The sequence below is a fragment of the Rana temporaria genome, chromosome 12, assembly GCF_905171775.1.
Source record: "Rana temporaria chromosome 12, aRanTem1.1, whole genome shotgun sequence".
NCBI classification, from domain to species: Eukaryota; Metazoa; Chordata; class Amphibia; order Anura; family Ranidae; genus Rana; species Rana temporaria.
The window spans coordinates 100,881,291-100,898,748 of NC_053500.1; the positions used below are offsets into that span (position 1 = coordinate 100,881,291).

The following is a 17,458-nucleotide window of genomic DNA, read 5'->3' on the forward strand; positions in this document are numbered from 1 at the left end:
TGGACGCGTCCTTTAGCTGACTAAAGGTCCAGGTCTTAAGTGGTTACACTATTCACAAATAAGCCCAGGTGATTTTAATCAGAAGTGGACTGAAGTTTAATAAAAGTGGATGTGCTGTACCTTCTGGAATTGGTAGTGTTATTGCTCCCTCTGTGTCACACATCTTAATGTTCAACTGTATATTGCATTGCTTTGGTAATTGCATAACTTTCACATTGTATGCCTTTCAGACTCCAGTGGATGAATCAGATTCCCAGTCTGTACCAAATATTGAACATCTTCTGCCAAATATCGGAAGGACAGTAATTGTAGGAGATACCTCAGGTAAATTCTAAAACTATCTGACATATGGTTGAACCCATATAAGACAAGACGACTATAAATTATTTTCTGTACATCGATATAGCACCTACTTTAAACATCTTAAAGTGATTGTAAAGGATTGGTTTTTTTTCTTCTTTTAAATAACAAACATGTCATACTTGCCTTCACTGTGCAGCATGTTTTGCACAGAGTGGCCCCAAACACCTTCTTCTGCTGTCCCTCGGTGGCTCTTGCAGCTCCTCCCTGCATCAGATAACCCCCCCTAGGAGAAGCGCTCTCCGGGGAGGGGGGGGTTACCTTACAGGCACGCTCCTGAGTCATTAATTTGGTGTCCATGGCCACTGAATGTATGACTCGGCCCCTCCCCCCCGACACCTGCGGAATTCGATTTAATTGAAAGCAGCAGGAGCCAATGGCTGTGCTGCTATCAATCTATCCAATCAAGAGCCAAGACCCCGTGGAGAGAGGGATGGTACGTCGTCGCCGAGGAAAATTCTGGGCTCAGGTAAGTAAAATGTGGGGGGGGGGGGGGGGGTTTAGGGGGGGCCGGTCACTGCAAGGTGTTTTTTCACCTTAATGCAGAGGATAAATTGAGGTGAAAAAACACAAGGGGGATTACAACCCCTTTAATGTTAGATGGCCGAGAAAAAAATGGTAATGTGCACAAAAGCAGATCTCGGTTTACTATATAGCAAGACCAGAGAAATTGCAGTGGGTTACTGCGCTTCCTAAAATGCTTAATAGTTTGGGTAATAACAATAATATAGAATTCATCTAAATTCCCCCACCCTGAGATTTTTTCAGTGAAGGCACCCTCCAAAATTATGGACGCCCCATTTCAAAATGTAAAAACTATTCTGATAGTTTTACATAACACAGTAGCATCAATACATTGGTCGTTGGGAGGTTGGAAGCTAGAAAGGTTGTAATGGTGTATAAGGATGAGCTCCGGCATGTTCGCAAAGTCCACGTGCAGAGCCCGCCAGGAAGTTGGCACTGCGCTGCGCTAATCACAGGCAGTGATTGCTGCAGAGATCGGGAAATGTCTCACTGCCTGTGATTAGCGCAGCGCAGTGCCAACTTCCTGGCGGGCTCTGCACGTGGACTTTGCGAACATGCCGGAGCTCATCCTTATACACCATTACAACCTTTCTAGCTTCCAACCTCCCAACGACCAATGTATTGATGCTACTGTGTTATGTAAAACTATCAGAATAGTTTTTACATTTTGAAATGGGGCGTCCATAATTTTGGAGGGTGCCTTCACTGAAAAAATCTCAGGGTGGGGGAATTTAGATGAATTCTATATTATTGTTATTACCCAAACTATTAAGCATTTTAGGAAGCGCAGTAACCCACTGCAATTTCTCTGGTCTTGCTATATAGTAAACCGAGATCTGCTTTTGTGCACATTACCATGCACGTGGCGGGGTGGGGTTTGCACGTGGACTTTGCGAACACGCCAGACCTCATCCTTAATGGTGTACAATGAAAACCTGTGGTTTTGTGTTACTAAAAGGCAGGTTTCTTCCACCCACTGTCTTGTATACAATTTTGGGGTAATTTTTAGGCATTTTGCCAAGGCATCCCTGAAGAAACCTCAAGGCACCTCGAGATGAAAAGGGCTGTATTAGAATGTCTAAACTAAAAATGAGCTTAGCACCAGCCAACAGGATTATTCTTTTTTTTATTTCTGACTGTGCTTCACTTAAAGTACACTTGAATCAAACTGGCTGTGAAGAATGATCACAAACCATGCACTTTATTGATGGTGTAGGCATAATTGTATCATTCTGGTGGCTATAGTATTTATTTCATAATATAGAAAGACTTCACTCTGGTCGGCCTTTTCATAGAGAAATTACAAAGTCCTGACCTTCCTTGGCATGTGGTAACTGGAAATAATCCTAAGCCTTTCTTCCTTTCCTCCTTCATCTGTCCTCTGGTCCTCTTCCCCTCTCTTCTCTCAGTGGATCTTCTGCAGCCGTGAACGGTATGGTTTGGTTTCTAATGCTTCCTAATCACACAGGTGGTTGTAATAGAGATGTCAGTCACATTCAATAGTATTTATCAATGAAAAAGACAAGTTGCAGAAAACTAGTTTGCCTCTCAATCTATTTTAAATCTTGCTTTAAAAAGATGGAAAGCGATAAACTGTTTGAACAGGGTAGATTTTATACAGCAGGGGCTTTAGCTTCTATCATCTCTCTTATGACCACCCATTTCCTAGAGGTTTAACACATCTCATGGCTGTTACTGTGTGGCATTGTGTCACGCTGGTGTCTTGTGTTACTTGCTGCTCTCACCCACTTAACAGAGCGGCTCCAACAAGTTTATTGCAGGCTCCTCCATATCCAGAAGCTATATATTGTATTCACAGTGCTGTCTAAATACCCTTTCAAACCACAGGCATTTATCATCTCTGTCTAGATTTTCTTAACATTCTTATTATGAGGCTTGTAATCTTGGGCTCCTGACAGTGCTTCCAGGGCTTTCCAAGAGTGTTGGCATTTATCATGTACATTTTTCAACCATACAGCCAATTTCTTTCAACATAAAGTTCATAGTGAAGCAGCGCTAAATCAAATGGTGGTAAATAAACAAGCAATTATGTGCAAAGACACAATCTCATGAGCATTGATATAAACACATGTGCAATGATAAATAAGTAAAATAAAATCTACAATGACAATTATTCAAAAAATCACAAAATACTTAATGTATTTGTGAACCAGATAAAGTGAAACAAAGTCCAAAAATAATTTAGTCCAAAAATGTATATCTTGATGACTAGTGATTGGTCATATAACGTTTGTATTTCCTGGCACACATGTAATGCTGGCAAAGGAATTTGGATGGCATGAGCCTGGTTGATCATTATTTATGAAGTCTGCTTGGGCATTTATGACCATTTATCACTTGATGGTCTACACCGTCTGTTAAGAGGCCAATTCATGTGGTGTCACTTGGTGGTGGAAGCACACTTGGTGGAAGTGCGAATGTGAGGACACCATCATTAATTAATTGGTTAGAACAGTCGTGATTTAATTTTTTGGGAATAAATTATTCTTGGACATTGTTTCATGTATTTTTTTTTAATTATTATTATTAATCGTCATTGTATATTTTATCTTGCTTCTTTATTTATCATTGCACATGCAATTATATTTATGGTTATGAGTTTGTGTCTTTGCACTTAATTGCTTGTTTATCATCATCTGATTCAGCACTGCGTCACTATCACAATTGCTTGGTAGCTGCTTTATCTTAATAGGTGGAGTTATTCCAGTGCAGATTTTTTTATTTAATTTATCTGAATTGCTTTAAATGCTAGTACCCATATATATATATATATATATATATATATATATATATATATATATATATATATATATATATATACATAGATATACCGTATATATCTATGTATATATATATATCTATCTATCTATCTATATATATATATATATATATATATATATCTCTCTCTCTCTCTCTCTCTCTCTCTCTCTCTCTCTCTCTCTCTCTCTCTCTCTCTCTCTCTCTATATATATATAGGGCCAGGGCACACCTTTCGGCTTCCTCCAGAGCTAGCCCCGTGTTCTTTCTGAACTTATTAATAACGTGCGGTACTGCCCACGAATGTAGGCCTTCTAGGCATCCCACAGCACCGGCAGAGGAGCCGTCCCCCTGTTGTGCTCCCAGTAGACACCCATCTCACCCTCAACCTCAGGGGCTACCCTCTCGTCCGTCACCCAGAAGCCCGAGACTCGCCACAGTCCCGAGCCTGGAGACGCGTCCGTAGCCAAGCTTAGCAGTAGGGGAGCATGGTCAGAGATACCACGGGACAGGATCTAGATCTCCCGAGCGCGAGAAAGGAGGGGGCCATTGGCGAAGAACAGATCTATCCTGGAAAAGAGGCATGCGTAGCAGAATGACACGTATATTGCCTCTCTCCAGGATATCTCCACCTCCACACATCCGTAAGCCCATACACATCTGCCCACCTAGTGGGGAGCCTGTGGCTGGGTCAGGGCTAAACTTGTCTAAGCTAGGGTTCGGAGGCATGTTAAAGTCCCCCGCCAGTAAAACAGCAGCCGCTGGGTATTTTGCCAAGATTGGGGCTATTTTGTGAAGGACAGTAAGGTTGGCCGGGGGAGGAATGTACACAACCACTAATTCCAACCTATCACACATAGCATGGACAACAACATACCTCCCTTCAAAATCTAAATGTAAGTCCGGTAGGGTAAAGGAAAGTGATTTATGGACAATAATACTGACTCCTCTAGAATAGGAGGAGAATGTGTAGTGGTAATACGAGCACACCCATGACTTTTTGAGGGCCAGTATCCTGCTCCCTGTCAAGTGTTTCCTGCAAAATTACTATGTGGGGGCTATATCTCTTAAGATAGGTGAATACCAAGGATCATTTGAGCTTGGAATTCAGACCCCAAATATTCCAAGACAAAACATTAAGTAGAGCCATTAGCTCGATTGAGGGGATACCCAGGGGTGCCTTAGCAGCCCCACCAACCTGTATACCAACAGAGTCATCTCAGCAAACATTTCAACAGATATTGTCTCAACAGCATAGTAATATACATTACCCTCTCCCTCTTGTGGGAGGAGACCCGTGCTGCACAGCCTGCAAACTAATACATAATAGAAGGACCAAAACAAAACAAAGAAAAAAACAACATCGAGTGTAAACGGTCACTCCTGGAACATCCCCAACCCCCCCCCCCCCCAACTGGCATCACCTCCTAAACCCTGGGAAGCTTTTCTCCCTGAAAAAAAGGGCAACTGCCCATGGGGCACACGAACAGCGGTGCACCAGAGCGTCTCAGTTTGTCTCTGTAGAGTCCGTCCCTATTTAAAGGCACAGGATAAACTGTCCATGCAGAATAGTGGTCACCCGGGAAATCCCCCCCTTAGCTTAAACTGGTTCCCAACTGGAAAGTCATAACGTGTAAACTACCACCCGCTCGGTCATGAGCGCAGTCAGGGACAGGAGAATCCCCCTACCCAGTCCAGTGTAGAGGCCTGCACAAGCACATGGCAAATTTGCAGTGAGTCCAGAAACAGTCACTTGCAGGTGGACATGGGGCCCAAGGGTGGGTCTGGAAAATAGAGGGGCATGAGTATAAAACAAAAGAGAATCACACCTAGAAGGGGTAGCATACCGTCCGGATCAGCCTCTCTGCAGTGTTTCCAGCCAGCAGGAAGCCTCTTCAGGGTAGGTGAAAAAGCGTACGACTCTTCGTCCTGATTCCTCAACTGGGCGGGAAACAGCATGCTATACTTAATTTTCAGATTACACAGGTTAAGCTTCATGTGGTCGAAGGACCTTCTCTGTTTCTGAGTGTCGATCGAATAGTCAGGGAAGATCATGAGCCATGCTCCTTCATGGCGTAGGGCATCAATCTTGCAGGCTTCTCACAGGATCAGGTCCCGGTCCCTGAAGTTGAGGAGCTTAAGAAAAAAGTGCGTGGAGGAGCTCTCGGGGGCCCCTGGGCAGCAGGCATTCTGTGTTCCCTCCCCACAACGAACAAATTGGGAAAACTGGGCTTGCGGGAGGAGGGTATGCAGCAGGTGTTCTGTGAATGGAGTAGATTCGGTACCCTCCGCTTCCTCCGTCAGTCCGACAATGTGAAGGTTATTCCTGCGGTTCCGGTTTTCGGCGTCCTCCGCATTCGCCTCCAGAGACTTCACCTTAGTCTGCAGCGCGTGGAGTGAGACTCCATGCTCCTGTAGCGTTTCCTCCGCCTCACCCTCTCGGCGCTTAACCTCTATCTCCCTGGCCCTAAAGCTGTCCATGTCTCTCCGGATCAGGCTAACATCAAGCTGCACAGTCTCAATCTTACCCGTGAGGGTGGTTTGACAGGTAGTAATAGCCTGCATGAGTGCAGCAAAGTTGATCTGCTCTCCCAGCTCAGGGTCCGCTTCCTCTGTCTGCATCGCCATGTTGCCTGTAGTGGCGGGAGCAGGTGGCTGCCTGGGAGATGATTTAGGGGTATTGTAATGCTTGCAGGAGGATGTATTGCCCTTCCCTTTGCGCAAACCACTCCCGGTCAGTCTGTCCTCCGTCGCAGGCCGAATGCAGGTGAAAGGCTGCAGGGATACGGAGAAAGACTCGGACAGGGTCTCAGAGCTCCCTCAAGACACACCTGCTAAGGACATTTAAAAGCAAAATCAAAGGATGAGGTAAGTGAAGGAGGACTGCACTAAGGTAAAGGAAGCTATTTAGGGGGGAACATTTTTTCCTTTACAACCCCTTTAACTGAATCACTTGTTTCCTCCCTGGGTTCATTAAAATCCCTCCAGGGTGCATGCTCTTTTCCAGTTCATCCGTTACTAGAAAAACTAATTTACTCAGACTGGTAACATCCAGATAAGCGTTTCTCACCTCCTAAGAAGTTTGACATTCTTTATCCTATGAAGGAAAAAATTTCCAAGAAGTGGAGCCTTCCTTCTGTAGATGCAGCTATTTCTTATATAAATAAGAACCTGACTTGTCCATTGGATAACATACAGGTGTTTAAAGACCCTTCGGAAAAGAAGTTGGAATCGTTAATCTTCCTTCCTTTTTTGCTGGTTCAGTTGCTCAACCTGCTGTAGCAGCAGTGGGTATGTGTCAGGTCCTCAAGGATCAGGTAAAACAGGGGCTGAAGGATCTGCGTCCGGAACAAGTCAAATTTTGGGAGAATTTGCCTTATGTTTTACAATAGATGCTATGAGAGATTTGATTCAGCAAGCATCTCGCCTCGCACTCCAGCTGGTGCATATGCGCCGAGTTCTTTGGCTAAAGCATTGGTCAGCAGAGGCCCTGTGCAAAAAACTTTTGGCCAGTTTCCCCTTCCATGGCGAACGCCTCTTTGGGTAAGATTTGGAAAAGTATATCACTCTATTACCAGAGAAGAAGAAAAACAAGCAACCTTGTTTTAAGCCCTCTCTCCCCGTCTCCCCAGTGGCGATGACATTGTCAGCCAGCCACAAAGGCTAAAGAAGACCAGGCCCAGAAGAACAAGAAACCGTGGGGTTCAAAAGCTAATAAGTAAAAACCCCAAAACCTTTTCATGAAGGGATGCCCCCGCTCGGCCGAGTGGGGGGACGAGTTCGGCAGTTTTCAGCGGCATGGCAGACAGAAATCGAGGACAAGTGGGTAGTATCCACAGTATCCCTAGGATACAAACTGGAATTTCGAGAAATCCCAGCTTCTCAATTCCGAAGCTCAAGTCTCTCCAAAGATCCACTAAAAAGAGTGTCTTTCTTCAAGGGATTGGATCACTTGCTGTCCCAAGGGATGATCACAGAAGTACCCCTAAAGGAGCAAGCATCAGGTTTTTATTCAAACCTTTTTGTGATTCCAAAACCAAATGAAGATGTCAGACCCATCCTGAATCTAAGATTTCTAAATCAGTTTCTGAACATTCGCCATTTCCAAATGGAAACTATTCGATCAGTGGTCACCTCCCTACAAGGCGGAGAATTCATGGCATTGGTAGACATCAAGGACGCATATTTACATGTGTCTATCCATCCCTCACACCAAAGATTTTTAGGTTCGTGGTAGAACATCGCCACTTCCAGTTTGTGGCTCTGCCATTTGGGGTGGCTACCACCCCCGGGTATTTACAAAGGTACTATCCCCTCTGTTGGCAAATCTGAGGGTACAGGGCTTAGCAGTAACAGCCTATCTAGATGATCTACTTGTGATAGATCAGTCAGTGGCAGGATTAGATCACGCTGTGCTCACCACAATAAAATACCTGGAACAGTTAGGATGGATTGTAAACCTACAAAAAACCTCTCTACAAGCCCAAAGAAGGGTAGAGTATTTGGGTATGATCATAGACACAGCCCAAGACAGGGTATTCTTGCCAGAACCAAAGATCAAGTTGCTAAAGGACCTGATCCACAAGGTCAAGGCAAAGAAAAAGCTGTCTATTCGCCTTTGCATGAGACTACTAGGGAAGATGGTAGCCTCCTTCGAGGCTGTCCCTTATGCCCAGTTTCATTCGAGACTACTTCAAGGCAGTATCTTAGCCGCCTGGAACAGGAGTCCGTTGACGGACACACTTCCTATCCATCTGTGTTTATGGCCATTGCACTTGGTACTGCTTTCTATCAAAATTGAAGCATGCTAGTCAGGAAAGGGGTCATACCCAGGTTTTTGTTTGCCAGTGTCCAATGCTAAAGGTGGCAGTATAACACAGATGTTCTAGGGTTCAAGTGTCCTTCAAAGGATCGGAAGTGCAAAAAGCCTATTAATGTGCTTAATGGTAAAGCTGGTCCTGCTTGTAACCCACAGCTGCATATTTTTATGTATATTGTTAAAAGCAAGAACAAATTTTGTTTTATATAGAACGTATTAAATGCAATATTTAAAAACTTCCACATTTGGGTCTAAAAAAGGACAACTAGAAGCAATGAGTAAGCCTAGGTCACACTGTCAGAAGCTTTAGGTTTGCTTTTACATCTATACATTTTCCATTACCATTGCTGTACTCATTCCCTTTATGTGTCTTAATAATTGTTACATAGCTGTTACTGAACCATCTGGCCTGTGTCTGTCCTAGATACTCAGAGGGTAGAAAAAAAATTATGCAAATAACAAGACTGGTCATGTATTGGGGGATATTTTTAAAACATTAAATGTAAGCTGTAACTTCAACAGATGTTTCAGTTTAGCTTTGGGTGGATTCTGCAGATTTAGATCCACTGGAAAAATTAACCTCTTATATTAGAGACTCCAGCAGTCCACTTTTTGCACAAATTAAAAACAAACACAATGGGTGCCTCCATTTAGGTATAGCAATTTATAAAAAAGAATAAAAGACATTAATAATTCCCTCACTAGTTAAAAGTGGATCACGGTTTGTTTATAAGCTGTCAGACTTCAGGCTGGAACATAAGCAACAGCAGCTTCCAGAAGTAGCAAGATGACTGCGGCTCCAAACAGCACCTCTCTTGGCTGGGTGATCATGACAGGAAGTGGAGGAGATGTGGCTACATGTTTCAGGGCAGACAGAAGCGCCCCTTTATCTAACCATAGAAAGAAGATTGGTCAAAGGACAGTTTTTCAGATACTGTGAAGAGTGGGAGGGGCAGGAGCAGGAGGCCAGTACTATTTAAACTCTTGTTTTAACCAAACTAGTGCTAGATAATGCATGTGAAGGAAATAACAAAGGGATACATAAGGCTAGTGTTAACCCTAGAGCGACTAATATTGTCCATATTACAAAAACTGAGAAATAACATGAATAAATGATAAAAAGTAAAAGACATAATCTTAGGAAGCCAATAGTACTGGCCTCCTTCTCCCGCCCCTGCCCCGCTCCTCCCACTATTCACAGTATTTAAAGACTTGTCGTTTGGCCAGTCTCCTTCCTATGGTTTGATAAAGGGGTGCTGCTGTCTGCCCTGAAACATATAGCCACACCCCCTCCACTTCCTGTCATCACCCAGCTGAGAGAGGTGCTCTTTGGAGCCGCAGCTATCTTGCTACTTCTGGAAGTTGCTGTTGCTTATGTTCCAGCCTGAATCCTGACAGCTGTACTTCCATCAAGAACTCTGCTTTAGCCAGCCACATTCTAGCAGAGCTCTGCAGCCTCACGCTGATCCTATGGATGTCTACATGGGTTTATGACGAGCCTTAAACCACTTTTAACTAGCGAGTGCATTTTTCTTGTCTTTTTTTTTTTTTAATCGCTACACCTAGATGGAGCATTTGGATCTCAAGACCTAATCTGAGAGGAGCTGCATCCACTTCCCTTAGTGTCCCCTACTACTCTCCTGGCCCTCTTAGTTGCCCCATTAAATGACAGATTCTAGGCAGCGCAATAGCCTATTTTTTTTAGTCCACTTTTTGCACCTGAATTTTTAGTTATCCTCCATTGTGTTCAATAGAAGTCTCATTTGACTGCTTTCTCCATATATCAAGTCAGATATACGTCAGTATGGGGGACAAAAAGTGCACCCATGTCACTTCATTATGTCATTGCTGAGAGGAAGTAAGTAACTTCAGTGGCCGGAGTTTGCTTCTAAAGGCCCGTACACACGGTCGGACTTTCGTCCAACAAACTTCAAAATCTGCAAGTTTTCACATTTGTCCGACCGTGTGTACGCTCCATCGGACCAACTTTTTCGGGTTTCGTCTGACAAAAAGTTCGGTCTGCAAATGGACAAACTTTACGACAACAAAAGTCCGATGGTGCCTAGTCCGAACGTGTGTACAGCAAAGCCATCAGACTTTTGTCCGAAGTACAAACACGCATGCCCAGAACCAATGTTAAAATCAACCAACAATAGCAGAAGTTAACCAAAGGGTGGCGATAAAGAGCAGAAAAGACACGTGATGTTAGGAACGTTTTAGAAAAGTTTGCAGAAAAGTCAGAGTGGGTGTGACCGGACAAATCACTTCGGACAAAAATCCAAGGGAAAGTTTGTCGGATGTCCGACCGTGTGTACGAGGCTTTAGACACAAAAGATAGTGAGCAATTACAGCAGTTTCATCCACCCAAAATTAAAATTTTGCTTTTATGTTAAGTTTATTATATAAAATGTAATACCAAGTATGTTGCTTTTTGTGCCTATGTATAAATATCCCCAAATTGCATACTGTATATCATTAGGAAGAGAAATGACTATGGACTGGCCTAGTTCCAATGTCCTGTTCATCAGATTAGTGCAACTTCTGGTTGGTTGCTGTTGGTTAAATTATATTGTACATAGTTCTGAGGCTGATGTATGAAAAGTATGTTATAATAAAGACTCATTGCCCATAATTACTGTACTGATCTTGTACTTGTGACTGTCATTTCTGTAGTTTTAAGTCAGGGCATTAAACTAAGATTCTGATTGGTTGCTTATAGGTAATTGGCCAGATTCAGGTATAGTTACACCGGCGTATCAGTAGATACGCCGTCGTAACTCTGAATCCGCGCCGTCCTACATTTGAGTGTATGCTCAAACTGAGATACGCTTAAATGTTGCTAAGATACGAGCGGCGTAAGTCTTCCTACGCCGTTGTATCTTAGCTGTCTATTTACGCTGGCCGCTAGGGGCGTGTACGCTGATTTATGCCTAGAATATGTAAATCAGCGAGATACGCCTATTCACGAACGTACGCTCGCCCCGTCGCAGTAAAGATACGCCGTTTACGTAAGGCGTTTTCAGGCGTAAAGATAAACCACCAAAAAGATGGCGCAGCCAATGTTAAGTATGGACGTCAGAACCGCCGTCAAATTTCACGTCGTTTGCGTAAGTCGATTCAGAATAGGGCTGGGCGTAGGTTACGTTCACGTCGAAAGCATTGACTAATTGCAACGTGATTTGGAGCATGCGCACTGGGACACGTCCACGGACGGCGCATGCGCCGTTCGTTCAAAACTTCATTTACGTGGGGTCATGCTTTATTTACATAAAACACGCCCACCTCTTCACAATTTGAATTAGGCGCGCTTACGCCAGCACATTTACGCTATGCCGCCGTAACTTAGGACGCAAGTGCTTTGTGAATACAGCACTTGCCTCTCTAACTTGCGGCGGCGTAACGTAAATTACGTACGCTACGCCCGCACAACTTTAAGCCGCCGTAAGTGAATCTGGCCAAATATGTTTTCCTGATGGCATACTGTTCATACATCATAGTATATGCTAATGTCTCAAAAAGTTGACTATTCATTTCCTCTATTTACTGTGCATTCCTTTTTTACCTCTATATACCTCAATGTCTCTCTTATCCATCCTACAATGTATACCCTCAGTCATGTCTCCATCAAATGGCCAATCAACTAATTTTCTTGTTTGCTGGAGGAGCCTGCATTTGTCTCTTTTGTGTAGTCTGTGCTTGTATCCATGTATGAACCAAGGTGTTGTATGTTACATAGGTTTTTATGTAGTCTAAAGGGGAAATATATATATTTGGAATTCTGTGGGCTTGTACATTTTTTTTCATTCTTTAACAAGCTCTCGCCAAGGAAATTTGTTTTCCTGAAACATCCTGATTCAGAAGTAGTAAGGTTACTAGTGTAGTTTCTTACCAAGAGCTATAATATTGAGGGATTTAAATCAAAGTAATTTTTGTTCCTACAAACAAACCTTTTCTAAAAGCTCTGCAAAAAATGCTAAAAGCAATCTTATATATGTTTGCACATTTGGATTAACATAATAGGTAATAGTATCATTAATAAGTAGCAGAGTTTTTCAAATGTATTGTGAACTGAGTGTGTTGCACACAGGAGCTCTCAAGGACTGAATTTCAATAGCACTGTCATTCCCCTATGGGGGAAAAAACAAAGTACAGTGGTGCATAGCCTCCACTTGCAAAAACGATTTAAAAATGCCCCAGCGTTGGTGGCAATAGACTATATCTCAGGTTTGGTGGTCAGTGGGATTAAAAAAAATACATTATTGCCTGTGTCCAATAGACTGAGGAATAGTACTTAATTGTTGGTGTCAGTGGAAAGAATAGTGTCCTATCATTGGTGTCAGTGGGAGGAATAGTGTCCCATTGTTGGTGTCAGTGGGAGCAATAGTGTCCCATTGTTGGTGTCAGTGGGAGAAATAGTGCCCCATTGTTGGTGTCAGTGGGAGAAATAGTGCCCCATTGTTGCTGTCAGTGGGAGGAATAGTGTCCCATCATTGGTGTCAGTGGGAGGAATAGTGTCCCATTGTTGGTGTCAGTGGGAGGAATAGTGCCCCATTGTTGTCAGTGGGAGGAATAGTGTCTCATCATTGGTGTCAGTGGGAGGAATAGTGTCCAGTTGTTGGTGTCAGTGAGAAGAATAGTTAAAAAATTTGAAGAATAGTGCATTGTTGTTGTCAGTTGGAGGAATATTGTCTCATCATTGGTGTCAGTGGGAGGAATAGTGCCCCATTATTGGGGTCTGTGGAAGTATTATAGGTGCCTCATCAATGGTCTCAGTCAAAGGAATAGTGCCCCATCATTGATGTCAGAGGGAGGAATAGTGTCCTATAATTGGTGTTGGTGGAAGAAATGGTGCCCTATTGTTGGGGTCAGTGGAAGGATTGGTGCCTCATTAATGGTGTCAGTGGGAGGAATAATGCCTTATATCAGTGTGAAGAACAGTGCCCCAAGGGCCAGATATTGGCAATCGTGGTTCTAAACTGACATTAAACTGTCATTGTTTTCTATGGTTTCACTGCACTTTGCAAATTACCATTGCTCTTTTCTATTGTCTTTTTTTTTTTTTTTTTTTTTAAGGCAGAATGGGTGCTATCAGGATTTCCCTTTGCAGTATAGGAGAATGTATCACCACCTTACCTATGCTTATGGTACTGAAGCTGATAATGAAAACAATAAATTCCTTAGACCTTCTATGATAATAAGAATGAGGATTTTAGGTATGCTGGAATGTCTAGATGTAGCTAATATTTAAAAACAATACTCGAGCACAGATTTTACAGTCTAGTACCCATGATTTAACGAGGCACCATGTGTCTGTGGTGTATTATGTGTTGAACATTTGTATTGGTTTCTCATTTGTGCTGTGAATAATATGAGGGTATTTTGAAAGATGTAGTAGCATGGATATGAAACAGAAAGCTGATCTTAAGCTACCCATCGATGGGTAAAATTTTGAACGTAAATTCTTAGGAAAGTGTGCATATTTTTTCTGATCAATAGTAGGTCAAATCAACATTCGTTTTCAACCACAGTGACTAGAAAGTTTAAAGCTGCAGGAAAGAAAACTTTTCTCAAACAAATTTCTAACAGTGTATTTGGTTGTTTTGCAGTAAAGTCCATTTATTCAAAAATCAAATGTTAAACATAAACAAAGTCTGAATCTTCTGAGTATTTTAGTACAAATTTTCCTAAGACTTTTACTAAGAATTTTTGTTAGAAATTCTATCCATCTATGGCAAGCTTAAAGCTTGTTGTAGCTTATTGTTACATGTGACCTTGACACACTCTCATTGTCTTTTCTGATTTCGTTTAGATTCAACCAACAGTGATTCTGCCAAAGCAAAGGTAAGTATATAGAGAATATACGTTGGATGTTTATCTTGGGCTTAGAGCTGGTGCAAGTGATGTAAAATATGATTCTTATAATCACTGAACATGTTCTGTGTGTTATGCATTTTCAGAAAAAAAAAGAAACTCTCACAGATGTGTTTATCAGTGTGCGTTATGTGTGGTAGACTATTTGGATTGCCACAATGGGTCAAATTCAATAAGACATTTGTGACACATTATCTGGAGGTGTGAATGTAGTTTGAAGCCTTGCACCATTCAATAAACCTGTGCAATATTTTCATTGTTGGTACACAAATTGTAGTTTTCATTGTCTGTCACTATTGTGGCATCCGATTCATATGAAAATACCACCATATCAGTTATAAAGAAAGTGGAGGTGAAAATTTCCTCTTCCATATTGAAGTAAATTGTGTTAAAGTTCTGTCAGATTTGCGACGGATTCAAATACACCTTGCTAAATCTATATGAATCTGTGGCTCACTCATAAGGAACCTAAAAAAGAATTCCAGTTCTGTATAGTTGATACATGGTTACATTAATTCAACTTTGACCAATGTAACTATGCACATAACATACCTGTCCGAGGCCCTGGAAGCTGAAAATCACTGTAGTAGACAACTGCTAGTCCAGTGATCTCCACTTGTTTCCAGGTCTGATCACAAGCAGCTGTCCTTTTGCATTTTGAACACAGATGGTTGACCACTTGGCATAGGCACCATTCAGAGAATGCTTTGCTTTGCCTGGAATTCATCTTTAAAGGGGTTTGTTCTTTTTTTTTATTATAACAAATATGTCATACTTACCCCCTCTGTGCAAGAGTTTTGCACAGAGCAGCCCTCCTTTTCTGGGGTGCTTAGCGGCGGTCCTGGCTCCTCCTCTTCACAAGTGCTCCCTCTGAGAGCTGCTTTCCAAGGGGGCACTCATGCGGGTCCATTGACAGACTGGAGGACTTGGCCCGACTCCCGTGTCACTGGATTTGATTGGCAGCAGCGGGAGCCAATGGCTCCTGCTGCTATCATTCTATCTAGTGAGGACCTGTGACAGCGGCTGGAGCTGTTGTGATCGTCCCTGACGCTAGAAAGATCAGGTTCCGATAAGTAAAAGGGGGGTTCTGGGGGGCTGCACTACAGAAGGTTTTTCACCTTAATGCATTAAGGTAAAATACTTTAACTGTGTTAGGCATAAAACACCTTCAATGCGTTTCATAGCTGGCACGGTGCATTGAGACAATACAGTACATGGAACATTTGTTTTTGAGCTTATATATATTTTTTAAATATAAATTTGAATTGATGGATTAAGTAATAGTCATTATTTATGAGAAAGAAACTACAGTAACTTGATGCGTCTCATTGGAAATACAGAATTATGAGTTAAAATTGAATAGTGCCTTGCGAAAGTATTCGGCCCCCTTGAACTTTGCGACCTTTTGCCACATTTCAGGCTTCAAACATAAAGATATAAAACTGTATTTTTTTTTTTGAAGAATCAACAACAAGTGGGACACAATCATGAAGTGGAACGAAATGTATTGGATATTTCAAACTTTTTAAAAAAAATGAAAAATTGGGCGTGCAAAATAATTTAGCCCCTTTACTTTCAGTGCAGCAAACTCTCTCCAGAAGTTCAGTGAGGATCTCTGAATGATCCAATGTTGACCTAAATAACTAATGATGATAAATAGAATCCACCTGTGTGTAATCAAGTCTTCGTATAAATGCACCTGCACTGTGATGGTCTCAGAGGTCCTTTTAAAGTGCAGAGAGCATCATGAAGAACAAGGAACACACCAGGCAGGTCCGAGATACTGTTGTGGAGAAGTTTAAAGCCGGATTTGGATACAAAAAGATTTCCCAAGCTTTAAACATCCCAAGGAGCACTGTGCAAGTGATAATATTGAAATGAAAGGAGTTTCAGACCACTGCAAATCTACGAAGACCTGGCCATCCCTCTAAACTTTCAGCTCATACAAGGAGAAGACTGATCAGAGATGCAGCCAAGAGGCCCATGATCACTCTGGATTAACTGCAGAGATCTACAGCTGAGGTGGGAGACTCTGTCCATAGGACAACAATCAGTCGTATACTGCACAAATCTGGCCTTTATGGAAGAGTGGCAAGAAGAAAGCCATTTCTTAAAGATATCCATAAAAAGTGCCGTTTAAAGTTTGCCACAAGCCACCTGGGAGACACACCAAACATGTGGAAGAAGGTGCTCTGGTCAGATGAAACCAAAATCGAACTTTTTGGCAACAATGCAAAACGTTATGTTTGGCGTAAAAGCAACACAGCTCATCACCCTGAACGGTGTGTTCAGGGTGATGAGCTGTGTTGCTTTTACGCCAAACTGTCAAACATGGTGGTTTATCCCCACTGTCAAACATGGTGGTGGCAGCATCATGGTTTGGGCCTGCTTTTCTTCAGCAGGGACAGGGAAGATGGTTAAAATTGATGGGAAGATGGATGGAGCCAAATACTGGACCATTCTGGAAGAAAACCTGATGGAGTCTGCAAAAGACCTGAGACTGGGACGGAGATTTGTCTTCCAACAAGACAATGATCCAAAACATAAAGCAAAATCTACAATGGAATGGTTCACAAATAAACATATCCAGGTGTTAGAATGGCCAAGTCAAAGTCCAGACCTGAATCCAATCGAGAATCTGTGGAAAGAACTGAAAACTGCTGTTCACAAACGCTCTCGATCCAACCTCACTGAGCTCGAGCTGTTTTGCAAGGAGGAATGGACAAAAATTTCAGTCTCTCGATGTGCAAAACTGATAGAGACATACCCCAAGCGAATTACAACTGTAATCGCAGCAAAAGGTGGCGCTACAAAGTATTAACTTAAGGGGGCTGAATAATTTTGCACGCCCAATTTTTCAGTTTTTTAATTTTATTTTTTTTAATTTTTTTAAAAGTTTGAAATATCCAATAAATTTTTTTCACTTAATGATTGTGAAAAAAATAAATACAGTTTTATATCTTTATGTTTGAAGCCTGAAATGTGGCAAAAGGTCGCAAGGTTCAAGGGGGCCGAATACTTTCGCAAGGCACTGTGTGGGTGTGTTTTTATACATATATATATATATATATATATATATATATATATATATATATATATATATAT

General features: G+C 42.2%; 1 protein-coding gene across 2 annotated transcripts in view; it reads left to right on the forward strand.

The window, feature by feature from the left end:
* ARHGAP23 (Rho GTPase activating protein 23) overlaps positions 1-17,458 on the forward strand; it is a 259,682-nt gene that overhangs the window by 213,057 nt on the left and 29,167 nt on the right. For both annotated transcript variants that reach the window (XM_040329852.1, XM_040329853.1), the window contains exons 22-23: positions 231-324; positions 14,292-14,323. In XM_040329852.1, coding sequence (XP_040185786.1) covers positions 231-324; positions 14,292-14,323 — 126 coding nt within the window. The remainder of the gene's footprint in view (positions 1-230; positions 325-14,291; positions 14,324-17,458) is intronic.